Below are 19,705 nucleotides of genomic sequence, written 5' to 3' on the forward strand. Positions count from 1 at the left end.
TCTCAAATGAAAAAAAATTTTTGTAAAGATCACACTTACTCATATCCTGAGTATCTGTGTGGTACATAATTTTAACAAAGATACGTTTCAAATATTTTCATATACTAATACAAATAGGAATTCATATGACAATAACACATTGTTATGGACTGAATTGCATTCCCCTAAAGTTTCTGTTTTGAAACCCTAACCCTTAATGTGACTATAGTTGGGGATAGGGCCTATAAGGAGGTAATACAGGGTAAGTGAGGTTATAAGGGTAGAGTCCTAATCCAGTGGGATTGGTATCCTTGTAAAAGGAGGAGACTAGAGAGCACTCTCTGGCCTTGTATGCACTGAGGAAGGGCCATGTGAGGACATAGTAAGAAGACAGCAGTCTGTGAGCAGGGAGCATAGTCTCTTCCAGAACCCAAATTAGTGAGAACCTCGGTCTTGGACTTCTAGCTTCTAGAACTTGTGAGAAAATAAATTTTTGATGTTGAGGACACTCAGCCTGTGGTGTTTTGTTATAGCAGCCCGAGCAGACTAATACACACATATATAAACAAATAAATACAGGAATAAATATTGCTTTAGAAAATTGTAAAAGTCCTACATCCCCAGGTCCCACCTCACGTCTTTGAAAATTGTCAGCAGCTGTCTGTCTTCAGAAGGACCCAACTCTATTGCTAAGTCAGTTTGCCTGTGCCCACAGAACCTTACAGCCAGGCCTATGCCAGTTATGACAGGAAATAGGTGGTTCTGCACCTGCCTAAATTGTTTGTTAAACTAAGAACACAGCAGTATATTAAAGAATCAGCTTAGCTCCGCTGTGATCCTGAATGACTTACAACCACGACATTATCAGTAGAGTTAGACCTGACTGCGATGAGTCTCGATTTGGTGTGCCGGCACAACCTATGTCTCGCTGCAGTGCATTTGCCCTTGAGCCCTCTTCACCCAACATTCTTCCATCCCCACCCTCTATAATTCGTTTTCCAAAGAGTGTCCAGAGTGGTCTTGAGAAATTTGATCATGTCTTTCCCTTCTATCTCAGCTTTCCATGAGCATCTAAAATAAACCCCAGACCTTTTCCATTGGGTGTATGAAGCAGTATGTGGCCTGCCTCCTGCCTTCCTCTCTGACCTCTGGCTCCTACCAGTCTCCCTGTCACCTAGGGCTGTCCAACTGCACTGTTTTTTCTCTTGCTTCTTCAATCATGCCAACTTTGTTTTCCCTCTGAGCCTTTGAACTAACTGTGCCCCTGCCTGAAATGCTCTACCCCCATCTTGACACAGCTGGCTCTGTTGTCACTCAGGGCTCTACTTAAACATCACTTCTCCAGAGATCCCTTCCTTCAATGTCATCCCTCTCCATCATATCACCTTATTTTAATTTTCTGTACAGCACTTACTCCTATCTAGTTTGTTTTGTGTTTATTGTCGTTTTCTCCCTACCACAGTGTAAACTCTGTGAGTAATGGAACCCTGTCTTTCTTGCACATGGGTTACTCCAGCACCTAGAACAGCACCTGCCACGGATGGGCTTTTAAGAAATAGTTGTTTAATGAATGAACCAATGAACAAATTGACAGGTTGGAGCCCCAGTTCCAGAGCAAGGAGTCATGCCTGGCCCAACTCCCTCAGGGCTCATACTCTTTCATATGCTTAATCACACGGGTCCTGCTCTCAACAGAAAGGCCCTCTGGGGTCTAGAAACACACCTCCTCAAAAGTCCAGCTGCTGTAGCTTATCTAGTAGATTAGCTAATTGATGTCCATCAAAAGTTAAACCCAATTTCTGTGAACAGGACATCTTTGAAAATTTTTTGTCCATTGCTGTCCATCCCCAATAGGAGTCAACCCCCTGACACATCAGTTTGCCAGCCACAATACACCTTACAGCCAGACCTATATTAATTGTGACAGAAAGTAGCTAGTTATGCACCTGAACTGTTTCTTTGTTAAATCAAGGTGTGTCCTGACTAGACTTTTATTTTATTGCATTCTCTTGTACAATTTTACCAGAAATCCCAGAAGGTAGGTACTACGGTGATTCCCATCTTATAAAACAGATAACCTTGTTCAACATTACATAATGATCATAGAGTTGTTCACATAAAATGGGTAAATTGGGAAACACTTAAACACTGACTTAACACTTAAACTGACTTAAACACTGTCAGTTTGTTTGTTATCCAAAGTTTTAGTTATCAGGTCAGTAAACCAATAAACTGTGGCTTTCTTTAGCTATTAATATGACATGATATTCTCCGAACAGAATTTTGCTGCTCATTCACCTTGTCTTGGCAAGTTAAAAGCTCTATTTTGTAGGCACTGATTTTTTTTTCCCCCTGTTTTTTCCCCCCCTGTTTTGTAGGCACTGATTTAAGAAGTCCATTTATGTGGGCCAGGAAAGCTAGATGCAAGTAAATTATATTTGAGAGAGGAATACTACTTCCTGTCCAAAAAAAAAAAAAAAAAATCGAGAGGGGAACTGAGTGCTTGTTGAAGTTAAAAATTTCTTATGAAGGACCCCTAATCCTTTTTTGTTGTGAAGGAAAAAATTAAATCACTATTCTATCCTGTTTTGCTTTACTTGAAAAAAAAATTTTAATGTTTATTTATTTTTGAGAGACAGAGACAGAGCATGAGCAGGGGAGGGGTGGGGTGGGGGGACGGGGAGAAAGGGACAGAAACAGAGACAGAGACAGAATCCAAAGCAGGCTCCAGGCTCCAAGCTGTCGACAAGAGCCCAACGTGGGTCTCAAACCCATGAACTGTGAGATCATGACCTGAGCTGAAGTCGGACGCTCAAACAACTGAGCCACCCAGGCGATCCTTTTGCTTTAGTTTAAAAGCAGGGGCACCTGGGTGGCGCAGTCGGTTGGGCGTCCGACTTCAGCCAGGTCACGATCTCGCGGTCTGTGAGTTCGAGCCCCGCGTCAGGCTCTGGGCTGATGGCTCAGAGCCTGGAGCCTGTTTCCGATTCTGTGTCTCCCTCTCTCTCTGCCCCTCCCCCGTTCATGCTCTGTCTCTCTCTGTCCCAAAAATAAATAAAAACGTTGGAAAAAAAATTAAAAAAAAAATAAAAGCATAAGAATTTATTCAGAGATAACTTATACTAGTCAAAATGTTAACCTAACACCTTTTTTTTTTAATTTTAGTATTTTTTTGAGTGTTGTTTTCTGTAAGAGTCTTAAAATATCATTATCTAATACCAAGGAAATAACCACAGCCTCCTATTAAATAAAAGCAAAAGCAAACAAAACTTTTATTTGTAATTTTAATCATAAATAGATGCTTTGATTTTGATTCAGAGATTCTAAAGTATGTAATATTTCTTTGCTTTGCAGAATTCCATTCCAAAAATGTTTGGTGCTTGACAGTATTTTACTCTATTAGTATTTAGAGCAAAATCACTCTAGAGATACCAGTTGCTCACAAATTTCTTTTCTTAAATCAGAAGTAAACAAATCCCCTGTGATTTCCTCTATTTACATACAAAACAACCAATTCTCTTTCCAGCCAACTCTGTTAGAAGTTCTTCCCCATAGTAAACTGAAATGTGCTAAGTCAGCCATCCTATAATTTCTACCCATTTTTCCTATTTCTGTTTTTTGGAAGTACCTAAAATAGATGCACAAAATAAATACTGTGACCTTTTTAATATTAACGTCTTTCAAATTCTTCATGCAGATATAAGGTCTACTTTCTTCTTTTTTCAACCTGCTTGATGGTTTCCTTCTCTTAATTCATCGTTCAGCATAACATTATTTTACCGTCTTCTTCTGGATGGACCTCAAATATCAATGACCCTATAATTGTGTTGCCCAGATAGCTGACAGTACCCCAGATAGGGTCAGAAAAGTGAAAAGAGATTGGGATTATTATGTGGAATATATATTTTATTACATGGAATATATATTTATACTAATTCAGCCTAAAATCACATTTACTTTTGGGGGAGCAAAAGCACATTGTTGACTTTTATTGAGCTTGCATTTATCTAAAACCACCTTATCACACGAAATGCCTTTAAACTAGTTTTCTTTTTTTATTTTTAGTTTCACAGAACTTCTCTAAGCTTCTGTGACCTCAGTTTTTAATTAAAGGGTATGAACTAGAGTGTTTAATAAATATACCCAGATTTGGAGGTGCAAAGGGCAGATATCAACCAAGGCCTGTAAGTGTCAAGTCACAAGCTCTATTCTAAGCCCTAAGGGTCTTTTTAAAAGCAACCTACCTTAATATTAAGTCTTTGTGTCCCACCCCCTGCACCTACTGCTCTTCCTTCTCCCCCTTTCATTTTCTCCCCTCATTGACACTACTTCTTGGCTCACACTGGAGACTGTTTACAACACTCTGGATTACATGAAATCTGCAGGATGGGTCTGATTCTTTTATGAAAGATTTTCCTCGCTGACCCTTGCCAGCCCACATAAGCTACTGCAGTAACAATTTGTGAAGTGTTTGCCTTTCCAAAAGGTATCTGAGAGTCTCATCTCTTGTTGAAAGGGCACAGAAATCAGGACCAACCTGCTGAAGTAGTTCTATGGCCCGCCAGAGGGATTGGTGGACTAAGGTCTTCACTACATTTTTGCCTCTGTGGGTTGGGAAAGGACAGGAGAGTTTCTCTATTTCTTGTTGGTATCCCCTTACCTCATGCAGATGCTGAGTAGGTGTTTGTTGAAAATTTAATGATACTTATTTAATAAGGAACTAATTTAGAGAGATAGAAACAAGATAAAAGAAAAAAAGAAACTCTGAAAATGGGTTCGGACAAATCTGTTCTCTTAATGTAGTCAAAAGTGCAGGGAATCGGGAGACAGGTTCTACCATTGGAGGAAATAATCAAGGACATTTTAGAGCTGAGGTAGTCAGGAGATAACATCTGCCATAAGGTCATTTTCAAGCCAAATGTGACTCTTGTTGTATATGCTTAAGTGTTAGGTTTTCAAGCACTGTGGAAGGGATCCTGAAAGTCTTTTGGTCATGAAAATACATCTTTAACTGCAGTAAATCTTACATGACCCACATAAAATGAGTCAGCCCTTTGTTTAGGTGAAAATACATACTAATTTATTCAGTATTCATAATGGAAAAACAACTTGTCTTTTTTGTCTCATATTTGATATTTAAAAATGCAGTTCTAGTTTTGACTTCATGTTGTCTGTACTGCATGCACTTGTTAGGAAGTTAAAGCTTGACTTGGGCAAGATTCATCTTGGCCCAGAAACTACCATGAACCGTTAATTTGGAATTTGATTGAGACAAAGACTCAAGAGAATGTAACTTATGAACGCATTAACCATTGCTCTTTGAAGAAGGTCAGGACACCAGACCCATTTGAGGAGCTTTTTCCCAACTGTGCATCAATCTCCAGGTCTACCCCATTGATTTTGATGGAGTAGATCTGGGTTGGACCCCTGGCATCAGTATTTTGAAGAAAGAAAAGAGAAGAAAAAAACATTGTGAAAAATGTCCACAAGTGATTCTGTTATTCCTCCCACTTCTGACTCCCTGTAGAGTCACCAAATCTGTCCCTGTAAGTTCTAAAGTAATTTCTGGATTTTATTAGCCCCCTCCCTCAGCTCCAAATTCAAACTCAAAAGAATGTCTTCAATGAGTTTTGTTTTCCTTTTGCTTCTTTTGTATACGTTGAAGATTACTACTAGTACTTATTCATTTGAGCAGTAATCTAGTGTCTTCAATAAAACCGTATTTGAAGTTATTATCCTTTCAGTAACCTGGTGCACTTTATGTAAATATGAATGTGGTGAATTTCATAATAGCTGGTATTTATGGAGTATGTGTTATGTGCCAGGCACTTTCCACACCTTATGATGCATGAAGCTTCACATCAACCTTGCCAGGCAGTGTATATTATCCTCCTTTTACAGATAAATAAACAGTCCATTCAGAGTAAGTTTCTTGCACTCAGTCACAGTCAAATCTAGATCTTTCTATAATTCTCTAAAGTTCTTACTCCTTCCTCTGTTCTGTACTGACAAAACTTTTCTCTGACAATAAAATATGTATATTTTCTTAAGAATTACATACCACAAAATGTATCCCTTCTTGCTTAGATGCCATAATACTGGCTCCAAGTTTGATCCCAGTATCAGTCATCAGCACATCTCAAGTATCTTATGTCTTGATACACCTTATATTGCCGCTCTGAGAAAAGATTCTGTTGTCACTGATTCCATATGTAATATATTACATTATATGCATATTCTACATTATTAAGTGAAGTTATTTTACATTTAAAAGTTTCATTTAAAAAAATTAATTTTATCTTCACATTTCATAAAATAGATCAGTGCTTGAACAAGAGACAAAACTTCTGTTTGTGGTGACACAGAATATTAACCAGCAGGGTAGGGGTTAAAAAGAACTTGGTTTAAGGAAAAAACAAAATCATACATTTATATTAGAATTACAGAAAAAAGTTTAAATCCTCATCTAGGACGATTACAACTTGAGGGAATGCAGTTTGGTGTTAAGAACAATGTCCATCAGGGGCGCCTGGATGGCTCAGTTGGTTGGGCGTCCGACTTCAGCTCAGGTCACGATCTCGCGGTCCGTGAGTTCGAGCCCCGCGTCAGGCTCTGGGCTGATGGCTCAGAGCCTGGAGCCTGCTTCCGATTCTGTGTCTCCCTCTCTCTCTGCCCCTCCCCCGTTCATACTGTGTCTCTCTCTGTCTCAAAAATAAATAAACATTAAAAAAAATTTAAAAAAAGAACAATGTCCATCACTCCCTGCCACAATGGCATGGAGAGTTCCAGTTGCTAGTTGATTTGCATGGTTTATTTTGGCCTAGTGGATAGGCACACTCTCTGTAGTATTATTAAAGGGATAACCATTAGGTTTTTCCAGGGACTTTTGGTAATAATGCAGGTGGCAGAAGTTATGGTGATAATAATTTTTGTTTCCCATTTACATCTCCTAACGACCTGGGATAATAAATTAGAACTTAAGATTTGTGCTGCATTTAAAATTTTAATGAGTAGAAATATCGGAGAGCTATAGAACTTTATGAACACTTTCTACCTTTATTTTGTTAACCCTGGTTGCTGTGCTTGATAATACAGTATGGATAGCATGGTGGTAAGAAAATCTTTAAAGACATCTGACAGATTGGACAGAAAGAAGCAATAGACCAGATAGGTCAGTGAAACATGGCAGATGGCATTTTGAAAAAGTGAGACAAATCCAGAATTAAACACCAAGAAGTTTAATCAGTTTTGCACTTAATATCATTCTACATTGTATCTAATTTCAAATACTTAACGTTGTGTAAAAGTAGAACTAAATCATAGAACTGTAAAACACCTTTGATCTTTTTTTTTTTTTTTTAATCTTTATTTATTTTTGAGAGAGAGAGAGAGAGCGTGAGCAGGGGAAGGGCAGAGAGAGAAGGAGACACAGAATCTGAAGCAGGCTCCAGGCTCTGAGCTGTCAGCACAGAACCCGACGCTGGGCTTAAACCCATGTACTGCAAGATCATGACCTGAGCTGAAGTCGGACGCCCAACCGGGCCACCCAGGCGCCCCAACAGTGTGCTTTTTAAAGATGAGGAAATTGATGTCTGGACAGTTCATTTGAAGAAGAAAGTATACATTTTCACATGTGCTCTCTTACTCACATGTATACATGCTCTCCTCTCTCTCTCTCTCTCTCTCTCTCTCTGTCACTCAAACACACACACACACACACACACACACACACACACACACACACACACGTTGGTGGCTTCACATACAGATCAACATTACTGTGAACAATTGTATAAATTGTGAAAAATCAGGGGCACCTGGGTGTCTCATTCAGTTAAGTGTCCATCTCTTGATTTTCAGCTTGGATCATGATCTCACTGTTCGTGGGATTGAGCTCCATGTGGGGCCACACGCTGACAGCACAGAGACTGCTTGGGATTCTCTGTCTCCTTCTCTGTCTACACCCCCGCGCACGTGCACACACTTTCTCAAAATAAATAAATAAACTTAAAAAAAATCACATAGGTGTTAATTGAACCAATAGAAATATTTTAGCTTTTCCTCTTCAAAAAGGAAGAGAAAAAATTATTTCTAAAGTCTTAAAGCTTTAAGTAAAGAATTGTCAGAAAATTGGAAAAAGTTCTAAACTATTTTAACTCATTGAGATAAAAATGTAGATGCCTAATGATTTCAAAAGAACTATTTTTAAAACCTCTGAGAATTATGATTACAGCAAGACAGTTAAATTGACTAGCAAAGTCAGAATTCCTCACAGTATTCTCTTTAGATACTGAGGTTTAATCCAAACCTTATTATTTGTCAGCTTTGTATTATTAATATATTTGTATCAAAGAACTAGGCAGAGGATTCGCTCTCTATTTTAAGTCTATGAGAACCATCACTAGCCTGCACTGACAGATGTTAAAGAATGTCTGTGGAAAGAATGTCAAAAACCTCTCCAAAGGAAAGTCTTTAAACCATGTCCTTAATAAAGAAATGCAAAACCAGATTTAATTGCCCTTTTCCTAAACAGCTCAGCCATGCAGGCTCATTTACTGCAGCATATGGTCTGAGAAAGCGCACAGTGGAAGAGAGCAGTCACGGTGAAGGCTGGGATTGAATCCATTTAGGCTGGAGTTCACAAAGATCAGTCAGAGGCAAGCACTTGAAGTTAAAAGAAAGAAACACACCAAGCAGTAAAAACACAGGCTATTTTTATTTTGAATGTGCTCATTGGAGACATCCTATTTGCCTTTCAAGACAGCAGTATTCAGTGGTTTTAATATAAAATAGAAGATTTCTGAGAAACTAATATCTGGGATGTTTTTCCTAATTAAAAAAAAAATAGACGAAATTGCTTGACGCCATGGAGATTTTTTCCCAATATTATTATTTGTTACCACTGGAAGCAATCATTTTTCTAAAGGGGGAGCAGTTAAAATAATGAGTTGGATGACAACAGTGTGGCCTAAATTTTATTTAAAAGGAAGACATTATAAGATTGTATGAAGTGGTAAATTCTTACCACCCCCAAAGGGATTAAATTTATAGTTCTTGCCAGAAGTCACAGGTATTTGAGAACTTGAGAAAAGGAAGAGGGAAAAAAAAATCTGTGAATCCTTTTATACCACTTTTTGGCATTAGGCAAGTGACTTTAATTCTATGTATCTTAGTTTTATGTCTGTAATATGAGGGAAGCTATCTTTATGAAGATCTTAATTATAACCTCAAAATAGCTTATTAATAAGACAATTCAGTTGCTATGTGTCTAGTACAATGTCACACAGATTTGAGGAAAAATATAAAAGGTAACAGAAAGGAAAGAAATGTTTGAGGGGTTAATAATGGCAAACATGTATCTGTTTATTATTGCTGGATCTAATTAGTGGTAGTTATTTCTTATAACAAATTATTTCTAAGTACTATTTTTTCCTGCAAAAACAGTTTTTCTGCCACAGAGTATATTTTTATATTGTGGGACAAGTATGCTTACTATTTTTATTGTCAAATTTTATTGAAATTCTCTGGAGCTGCACTGTGATGTGGTTTTTTAAATTTGAATTTAAGTTAATTAAATATAATTTAAAAGTTCAGTTCCTCAGTTACACTAGCCATATTTCAAGTGCTCAAACCTTATCTAAAGTGTTTCCATTATCACGGAAAGTTACAGTGGGCAGTGGTATTTGATATTTTTATTATAGATAATAAATAGATTTTATTATAGATAGATATAGATATAATCGATTTTATTATAGATAATAAATTTTGTTTATGGGTATTTGAGCAGTTTTTAGCAGAGTCCATTGATACAATCACAGGAGTGAGGGAAAACTAGATACATAAAAGAATAATAAAACCCCATTATAAAAAGAAGACAGAAGAGACAGATTCAGGTTTATAAAATCATGAAAGGGGTTAGTTGATTAGGTTAGAAGTTAAGGCTATTATTGAATTTTAAATGAAGCTAAAAATTGCTTCTTGGAAAAACAAATAATGAATCTACAGAAATTGTTACCTTTCCCTTCTAAGAAATGGTGTGTGCTATAAGTACAAGTATATTCCTAAAAGGCGTAACTCCACTGAAAGTTAGTGAAGCAAGAGTGATAATAGGAGATAGGTGAAGTTAGGACACCTCTCCCTGCCCCTCAGTCTTCCTGAGCCACTGCCGGAAAGAGCACAAGAGTACGTAAATCACTGTGACCCTTTTGTGACTGACTGTATATGTGGTTACGTTGTGGTCAATGCTAGGAAATGTGGACCATTCGGTGCGTAGTCCTCTGAATCTTACTTGCTTTGTTCAGAGCTCTTTTGCCTCACATCTCATTGGAAAGTCAACATTCATTTCAAAAGAAACGGTTTCCATTTTTGTAGAATGGTTATGTTGTATTTTAAGAGAAGAGTGCTTATGCCATTAAAATAAGTAAGATTTGAATGAAAGCAAGTATTGGAAGAGAACCCACCTCCAAATTTCCTTTCTATAGGAACCTTTTGTATCGATTCAGTTATCACTGAATTAGAACTGAAGGTGCTCTTCTATTCTGCATCACTCCCACATAGAGTATCGGTTTTCATTGGGTTTGTTTTGATGATGGTGGTGGTGGTGATTGATGATGATAGCTAATATTTATTGAGCATTTATAAGGGCTTGGAATGTTTTAATGTATTTCATGCTCACAAGAACCTATGACGTAGGTACAACGATTCCCATTTTACAAATGAGGACGCTGAAACAGAGATAAAGTACCTCAGGGTTGCATGTTTATAAGTGATACAACTGCACACACACATGTGTAGTCATATGGCTCCAGAGCCCATGCTCTCAGTCACTACATTGCCTTTTCTGGATTTTTATACTTAGGCCAACATCTTGGAATAAAGTGACCATTTAAGGGTTGTATAAACAATCTGGGAAGAGAGTTTACTGGCATACTCATTTTAAATCTTATTATGTGGAACAATGGAAACCCAAATGGGAAAACTAAGTGGTGTAAGTGATTATCAAAGACTACAATAGTGAAGGTTCACCTCGAATTACACTGGAAGAAATGGAGTTCTTAGAAATATATTAGCTTATTTTTTTTCCTTTAATAAAGTGTTTCGAAGTTAAAGCAAGGATCAACTCCACATTAGTTGTATGGCTGCTGTTCTTGTCAGAGAAGTATGCTGACCCTTACATGTCCTGGATCTCCCAGAACGGACAGTCTCAGTGTGGGCGAGGCAGCCCTACTCCAGCCTGTCAGTGGGCTTTGTTCAAGGGACTCTTTTTAGGTGCATTTCTCCATATTATATATTCCTGACTTTTTTTTTTTCTTTTGGTCTATCTAAATTATTCACCCTAAACAACTCTTGTCATCACTTATGGAAAACATCTGTTATTCTTGAAACTTGTTAATGGTAGCCACAGAGTTTTTCAGAGATTCTCATTTTCCTGGCCTGTTGTATTTATATAAACTGTCCTGTCTTCCTGCACTTGATTATATATATAATAAACCTAATCCTAGGCCAGATTTTCTCAAGTGGTGACCAGAGAAGCCTGAATCAGAATCACCTGGGAAGCTTGCTCAAAAGGTAAATTCCTAAGTCTCACCTCAGATTTGCCAGCTTACTTTCAGGCTTGCGTCCCTCCATTTGCATTTTTAACCGGTACTCCAGGTGTTTCTGGTATACTAGAAAGTGTGGAAACCACTGTTCAAAAGGCTGCATTATGTGAAATGTCTTCATGGGGCTGTGAGAGGCAGATATGAAATCCCTGCCCTTGAGGATCTTACAGTCTCATAGAGAAGGTAACGCTTACTTGCAATCAACTGTAATACAAAATAAAAATTAAGTACCATAAAAGTAGAAACAGCTACTTCTAGATAGCAGAAAAGAATCTTTTAAAGGTTTGTTTTGTTTGTTTTGTGTAGTGCACAATGTGTATATTTGGACAATTCTCATTTCACCACACATACAAGCCTGCAGTTTGCTTTTCATCTCCATTATCATCTCACTGGATAATTCCCAGAATTTCCATAATTTTTAGAAGTGAAGGCAAAGCTTTCATATCACTAAAGGCTAATGCATCTAAAACTGGGGACAAACTTCTGCATTCCATAAATTACCAAGCATACTGGCACTCAATGGTGTTCCTGTTTTTATTTTTTAATTGGAGATTTTTGCCGTTAATATGACACAGAACCACTTACACTGAGAGCTTCCTCTTCACTGCGACTGTGCCCAGAATTGGTGCCCCTGGTGTTTGTGACATGTGCAACTCTTTTTATACAAAGTCCCTGTTCCTTTCCTCATGATAAGTTTATAGTCCAGCTATGAGTAATGCTCCTAAAAATAAGTAAAAAGAAATAAGCCGACAATGAACAATGAAAGAAGAAAACCAATGTTTATTAACCACTGTGTGCTAGGCACGATGCCAAGCAAATTTCAGAGAGGTTAAGTAAATGCACCAGTCCACACAGCTGCTAAAGCCAAGAAAGTAGAAATTCTAGATAATCTGTGACCTGGTGGCTTTTATCAGCAAGTGTCATGTTAATTTATTGACAGACATGTGGGTACCTGCTACATTGGCACTGGAAGGATACAGAGATAAACCCAGTGCCAGATCTTGGGGGAGCATAGAGACTAAAGAGAGATCAGAGAGTTGCACAGATAACCAAGACCAGTAAGTGAGAGGCACTAACATTTGCAGTCATGTGCTAAGCATTTTCAACATATTATCCCATTTAACCTTCACAGTAAACCTGCAAAATGGTTGGAATCTCTCTTATTGTAGATGAGGAAATTATGGTTCAGGGAAAGCCACTCAGGGTTACCCAACGAGTAAGTGGCAGGGCTCAGATTTGCATCCAGGTCTATGACTGCAAAACCTATTTCGTCCATGGGAGTTCCAGTGACAGACTCTTCATTCCGACAAGGAGAATGTCAAGGCTCTTGGGAGCTGCATTTGATGTAGCTGTTCTACCTGGAACTTAAGAATCAGGCAGATAGACAGTAAGTTCAAGGAAGGCTGGCAATAGAAGCAAAGGTACGGAGGAATAGAAGTATGTGGGAATGGACATCAGGCCAAGATATGGAAGCCATCTTGAGAAGTGGGCCCAAAACATGGGCTCTGGGAAGATTAGACCTCAAGCTTCAGCTAAGGGGTAATGAGACTTGTAGGGTTAAGATCAAGAAATATCTGTGTTAAAAAATGAACTAAAGTTGCTAATTGGATATTGCAGGAATGGAGGGAAGAAGGGGTCAACATGAATCAAAGCTGATTGAATCGCTGTGAGTCATGCTGTGAGGACAAAGGAAAGAATCTGTTAGAACATAAGCTATAGCTCCAAGTAATATAGAAAATAGTGTTCACCTTTACCTTGCCTATGAACCAACCTTATTTTTTCAGAGGATAATTCATATAGAATATGTCCTGTAATTGCTGTTTTCTAAGATTATAAGGCTATGCTCAATATTTTAGGATATCTCTTTGATTTTTTAAACAAAGACAGAAAATAAGATCTATGCTGTCAAATACACACTCATGTATACATACGTGTAAATAGATAGAAGAACTAGAAAATATGACTGACTTCATTATTTTACATAGTTTTACAAAAGAATATTTACTTCTATTATCAGAAAGAAAAATAAGTTTATTTAAAAAAACCAAGTAGCCTTCATATTTATTTGATAGATCATTTATAAATTCCTTCAGAATACCTAATTAAACATTGTATGGAGACTATTCATTATATGGCCTACAAAAATCATTTTTCAGTGACTTTTTTTGAGAACTTTGTTTCCATTTATGTAAAGTTGTTTAATTTAAAATTAGAATACTTGGTGGGCAGGCACACCTCAGAGAGAATGCAGGCTTGGTTCCAGGTCACCACAATGAAGCAAATATTGCAATAAAGCAAGTCAAATGAATTTTTTGGTTTCCCAGTGCATGTAAAAGTTATGTTTACCCTACACTTTAGTCTATTAAGTGTGCAATAATAGCATTATGTCTAAAAAAACAATGTATAGTTCACCCTTGAACAATGAAGGGGTTACAGCTGCTGACCCCCCCGTGCAATCAAAAACCTGCATACAATTTTGACTCCCCAGAAACTTAAACTAATAGCCTACTGTTGGGGCACCTGGGTGGCTCAGTTGGTTAAGTGTCTGACTCTTAATTTCAGCTCAGGTCATGATATCTCATGGTTAGGTTACTGAGATTAAGCCCCACGTTGGCCTCTGTACTGACGGTGCGGAGCCTGCTTAGGATTCTCTCTCTCCTTCCCTCCCTGCCCCTCCCCACCTCAAAAATAAATAAACATGGAAAACTTTTTTAAAAACAGCCTATTGTTGACTGGAAGCCATACCGATAATATAAATAGTTAATTAATACGTAATTTGTATGTTATGTGTATTATATACTGTATTCTTACAATAAAATAAGCTAGAGAAATGAAAATGTTATTGAAAATACTAAGGAAGAGAAAATACATTTATAGTACTATACTGTATTTATTAGAAATCCATGTATAAGTGGACCCATGATTTGAAACCCTACTCGAAGTTTAACTGCATATACTTTAATTAAAAAATACTTTATTGTCGGGGAGCCTGGGTGGTTCAGTCGGTTAATCGTCCCAACTTCTACCGGGGTCATGATCTAGCAGTTCGTGAGTTTGAGCCCTGTGTGGGGCTCTGTGCTGACAGCTCAGAGCCTGAAGCCTGCTTCGGATTCTGTGTCTCCCTCTCTGCTCCTCCCCCACTTGCACACTGTCTCTCTCTCTCTCTCTCTCTCTCTCTCTCTCTCTCTCTCAAAAATAAAGATTAAAAAAAATTTTTTTTAAATACTTTATTGCTAAAACCTGCTAACCCCTATCTGACCTTTCAACTAGTAATCACTAATCACAGATCACCAAAACAAATATAACAATAATGAAAAAGTTTGAACTATCGTACGACCCCCAAAATGTGACAGACCCAAGGTCAGCAAATGCTGTTGGAAAAATGGTGGCGATACACTTGTTTGACACGGGGTTGCCACAAACCTTCAACCTGTAAAACACGTCATACCTGCAAAGCGCAAAGCAAAGCACAGTGAAACAAGGTATGCTTGTATGTTTAGATCCTTAAAGATTTTGGGATTGCAGTCATTGGCAATATTTTCATTCACCTGTAGCTTTTCATAATGTTGATATTAAACCCTTAAAACATTTGATCAAGGAAGAAGATGAATGAATATAAGTTTCATTTGGTATTATAAAATATTTTATTGATCAAAGTGAGCCATCATGCATGTTAGGCTGTCATTACACTTTAATTATAGTGCAGTCAGTCCTCAGCACTTAAGTACTTTACATTTAGACCTTTTTCCCTTTTGCTTTTGTAAAATATTCTTTACTTTAAAAGATTTGGGGGGCACCTGAGTGGATCAATGGGTTAAAGTGTCCCAACTTCGGCTCAGGTCATGATCTCGCCATTCAGAGTTTGAGCCCTGCTTTGGGCTCTGTGCTGACAGCTCAGAGCCTGGAGCCTGCTTTGGATTCTGTGCCTCCCTCTCTCTCTGCCTCTCTCTCTCTCTCTTTCTCAAAAATAAATAGACATTAAAAAAATATTAAATAAAAATGAGAAGTTCTTAACTTTGGGAAGAAAGCATGTATCTGAAAATCTTTTTCCCTTGATATTCGCTGATTTTAAAAATGAATAACATATTGGGGCACCTGGGTGGCTCAGTCTGTTAAATGTCTGACTCTTCATTTCGGCTTAGGTCACAGACTCATGGTTAGTGGGATTGAGCCCCATGTCAGGTTCTGTGCTGTCAGCACAGAGCCTGCTTGGGAGTCTCTCTCTTTCTCTCTCTCTCTCTGCCCTTCCTGCATGTGCATGCTGTCTGTCTCTCTCTCTCTCTCAAAATAAATAAATAAATATTTTAAAAAATGAATGACATATTAAAATAAATGTTATTTTCAAGAATTGACTTGTTTGAATTTTGTTTATAAGGTCTTTAAAAGTCACTTCAAGGTTACAATTCTGATACAACTAAATTTTCTGTCAAAAACAACTCTTTCTCACACACTAGTATAAAGTGTTTTTTTAAAAAAGAACATATTCTTTATCTTGAGCCACCACATTAAAATTAGAATTTGAGTTTTACTTTAAACTACTTGTTTAGGGCGCCTGGGTGGCTCAGGCAGTTAAGCATCCGACTTCAGCTCAGGTCATGATCTCGTGGTTCGTGAATTTGAGCCCTGCGTCGGGCTCTGTGCTGACAGCTTGGAGCCTGGAGCCTGCTTCAGATTCTGTGAGTGTGTGTGTTTGCGTGTGTGTGTCTCTCTCTCTGCCCCTCCCTCCCCTACTCGTGCTCTGTCTCTCTCAAAAATAAACATTAAAAAAAAAATTAAACTACTTGTTCATGTTGTGCTATGCAGAATTAATGGAATTTTTTTTTTTTCGTACTATCCAGGAAATACCAGAAAGGAACCAGAGTCCGACTGCGTCTATTAGATCTTGAACTTACATCTAGGTTCCTGGGAGCCACCACAGATACAACTATACTTGAGGCTGATGCGATTCTCTTAGGACTCCAGGAGAGTAAAGATGCCAAATCAAAACAGGAACATCGTGAATAATAAATAAACTTTGCTTAGTGCATTCACTCCTTTTTTTTGTTCAACCCAGATATTCATCAAGAATGCAATTAGAAAATTGTAAATAAATGATTGAAAGAAGACATAATAAACAAAAGCTATAATTATGGCTCTTATTTGTTAAAATTTTCTTTAGCTGTTTCTCCCCTCCTCCCTTTTACACCCATTCTTCCCTTTGATTGGGGAAATATAAACTGTTCTGGGAAATTCTGTCATTCAACAAGTATGTTTTGAGTGCTTGCTATGTGCATGGCACTATTTGAAACAGCAGTAAACAGATGAGACAAAATTGCTTGCTTTGTGGAGTTTACCTTTGACTGGAGGTAATAGAAAATAAATAACATACATACTACTACGTTAGACAGTGATCTATGCTGAGGACAGAATAAAGCAGGGAGGGCAGGAGACCTGAATAGATATTTTTCCAGAGACATACAGATGGCCAACAGGCACCTGGAGAGATGCTCAACATCACTTACCATCAGGGAAATGCAAATTAAACCACGATGAGATATCACCTATTATATCACCTATTAAAATGGCTGCTATCAAGAAGATAAGAAGTTACAAATGTTGGTGAGGATGTGGAGAAAAGGGAACCTTCTCACACAGTTGGTGAGAGGGTAAGTTGCTGCAAGCACTATGGAGTACAGTATGGAGTTTCCTCAAAAAATTAAAAATAGAAATACGCTATGATCTAGCGACGTCACTTCTGGGTATTTACCTGAAGAAAACAAAACACTAACTTGAAAAGATATCTGAACCCACATGTTCTTTGCAACTCTATTTAAATTTTTTTTTTCAACGTTTTTATTTATTTTTGGGACAGAGAGAGACAGAGCATGAACGGGGGAGGGGCAGAGAGAGAGGGAGACACAGAATCGGAAACAGGCTCCAGGCTCCGAGCCATCAGCCCAGAGCCTGAGAGCCATCAGCCCAGAGCCTGACGCGGGGCTCGAACTCACGGACCGCGAGATCGTGACGTGGCTGAAGTCGGACGCTTAACCGACTGCGCCACCCAGGCGCCCCTGCAACTCTATTTAAAATAACCAAGATGTGGGGCGCCTGGGTGGCTTAGTCGGTTAAGCGTCCGACTTCGGCTCAGGTCACGATCTCACGGTCCGTGAGTTCGAGCCCCGCATCGGGCTCTGTGCTGACAGCTTAGAGCCTGGAGCCCGTTTCAGATTCTGTGTCTCCCTCTCTCTCTGCCCCTCCTCTGTTCATGTTCTGTCTCTCTCTGTCTCAAAAATAAATAAACGTTAAAAAAAAATTAAAAAAAAAATTAAACAACCAAGATGTGGAAGCAACCTATGTGTCCGTCAATGGATGGATAGATAAAATGTGTGGTATGTTGTAAATATGTGTGGTGATGATGTTCGCTAGACTTACTGTAGTGATTGTTTTGCAATAAATATCTATTACGATATACACCTGAAACTGATGTTATATGTTAACTATATCTCAACAACAACAACAAAATAAAGCAGGGAATGGGTTGTAAGGTGACAGATTGAGATTTAAGAGTAGTGTCAATGGATATCCTCACAGAAGAATCCACTTTTTTATAATGCATAATTTTTATTTTTCCATTGATACAGTATTTAGAAAAAAACTCTTAAGAACTTATCTTTTTAACTGAGGTAATTGACACATAACATTTTATTGGTTTCAGATGTACAACATAATGATTCAATATATGTGTATAGTGTGACATCACCGTAATGAGTCTAGTTCACATCCGTTGCCATACATAGTTTCCAGGAATTCACTTAAAAAAATTTTTTTTAATGTTTATTTTTCTTTGAGAGATAGAGTACAAGTGGGGGAGAGTTAGAGAGAGAGAGAGAGAGGGACCCAGAATCCAAAGCAGGCTTCAGGCTCTGAGCTGTCAGCACAGAGCCCGATGTGGGGCTCGAACTCCCGAACCATGAGATCACGACCTGAACTGAATTCAGACGCTTAACCGACTGAGCCACCCAGGCACCCCATCTAGGAATTCACTTTTGAATAATATCTGAAGGAAATGAGGGAGCTAGCACGTGGGTCCCTGAGAAAGAATAGCTAGGGCAAAGGCCCTGAGGCAGGACTGTGCCTGTCCAGTTTAAGGAACAGGGAGGAAGCCATTACAGCTAAGAGAGGAATAAAAGATAAACCTAGGGAGTGGGAAGTAGGAGAGGCCTTGTAGGTCCTGGTATGGACTTTGGCCTTTATTTACTCTGAGATGGAGGGTCTTGGAGGAGTCTGAGTGGAGGAGGAATATGCTGTGACATTACAGAAGGATCCTTCTGAGTAGACTGAAGATTAACAGCAAAGCAAGACCTCTGAGGAGAGAGTTAGTGGGTAATCCAGATGAAAGGTGATGGCAGCTTGGAGGAGTGTGGTAGCAATGCTGGTCCTGAAAAGTGGTTGCAATCTGGATATATTTTGAAGGTACAGACAGTGGTATCCCATAACATTGGATATGGAGTATGAGATAAAGAGGGTGGTGAGGGACGACAGCAGGGTGTTTGGCCTGGGCAGCCAGAAGAATGGATTTGCCGATAACCAGGGTAGGGAAAAGCCGGTTTGAGGGGACTATCGAGAACTCAATTTAGAATATGTTAAATTTGAGGTGGCTATTAGCCACCCAAGTGACGACGTTCAGAGGCAGCTGGCTCTATGGGTCTGAAGTTCATGCGAGAGGTCTGGACAGAAGATGGACATGTACACATCACAGACACTGTGTCATACTTCCCAAACTGTGTAGCTCAAGAATCTAGGCACTCCCACTGGGCACTTTCATTCCTTGTGGCACCACCGAAGTCCTTCAGGGGCACTTAGCTGGTTGGTCTAGGAGGGTCCAGACAGCTTCACTCACTCATCTGGTATTTTGGCAAGGGTGGCAGAAAGGTTAGGTTTGGCTAGACCGTGACCAGAGCACCTATATGTGGCCTCTCTAGCATGATATGTGTCAGGGGAGTTCGACTGCTTGCATGCTGGCTGGTGTTCCCCAGAGCATTCCAGGACAGCCAGAGAGAAACTACATGGCCTTTTCTACTTAGCCTGGGAAGCCATGCCTCTTCACTTCACTCGCTGGGTCATAAACGAGTTAGTAGGGCAGCCCA

The 19,705-nt window shown here is 38.8% G+C and overlaps 1 protein-coding gene across 1 annotated transcript in view; it reads left to right on the forward strand.

The window, feature by feature from the left end:
• Positions 1–16,710, forward strand: part of MRPS28 (mitochondrial ribosomal protein S28) — a 108,860-nt gene extending 92,150 nt beyond the window's left edge. The window contains exon 3 of the mRNA XM_030304100.1: positions 16,418–16,710. Coding sequence (XP_030159960.1) covers positions 16,418–16,583 — 166 coding nt within the window. The 3' untranslated portion in view covers positions 16,584–16,710. The remainder of the gene's footprint in view (positions 1–16,417) is intronic.
• The last annotated feature ends 2,995 nt before the right edge of the window (positions 16,711–19,705 follow it).

This window comes from Lynx canadensis, chromosome F2 (genome assembly GCF_007474595.2).
Source record: "Lynx canadensis isolate LIC74 chromosome F2, mLynCan4.pri.v2, whole genome shotgun sequence".
NCBI lineage: Eukaryota > Metazoa > Chordata > Mammalia > Carnivora > Felidae > Lynx > Lynx canadensis.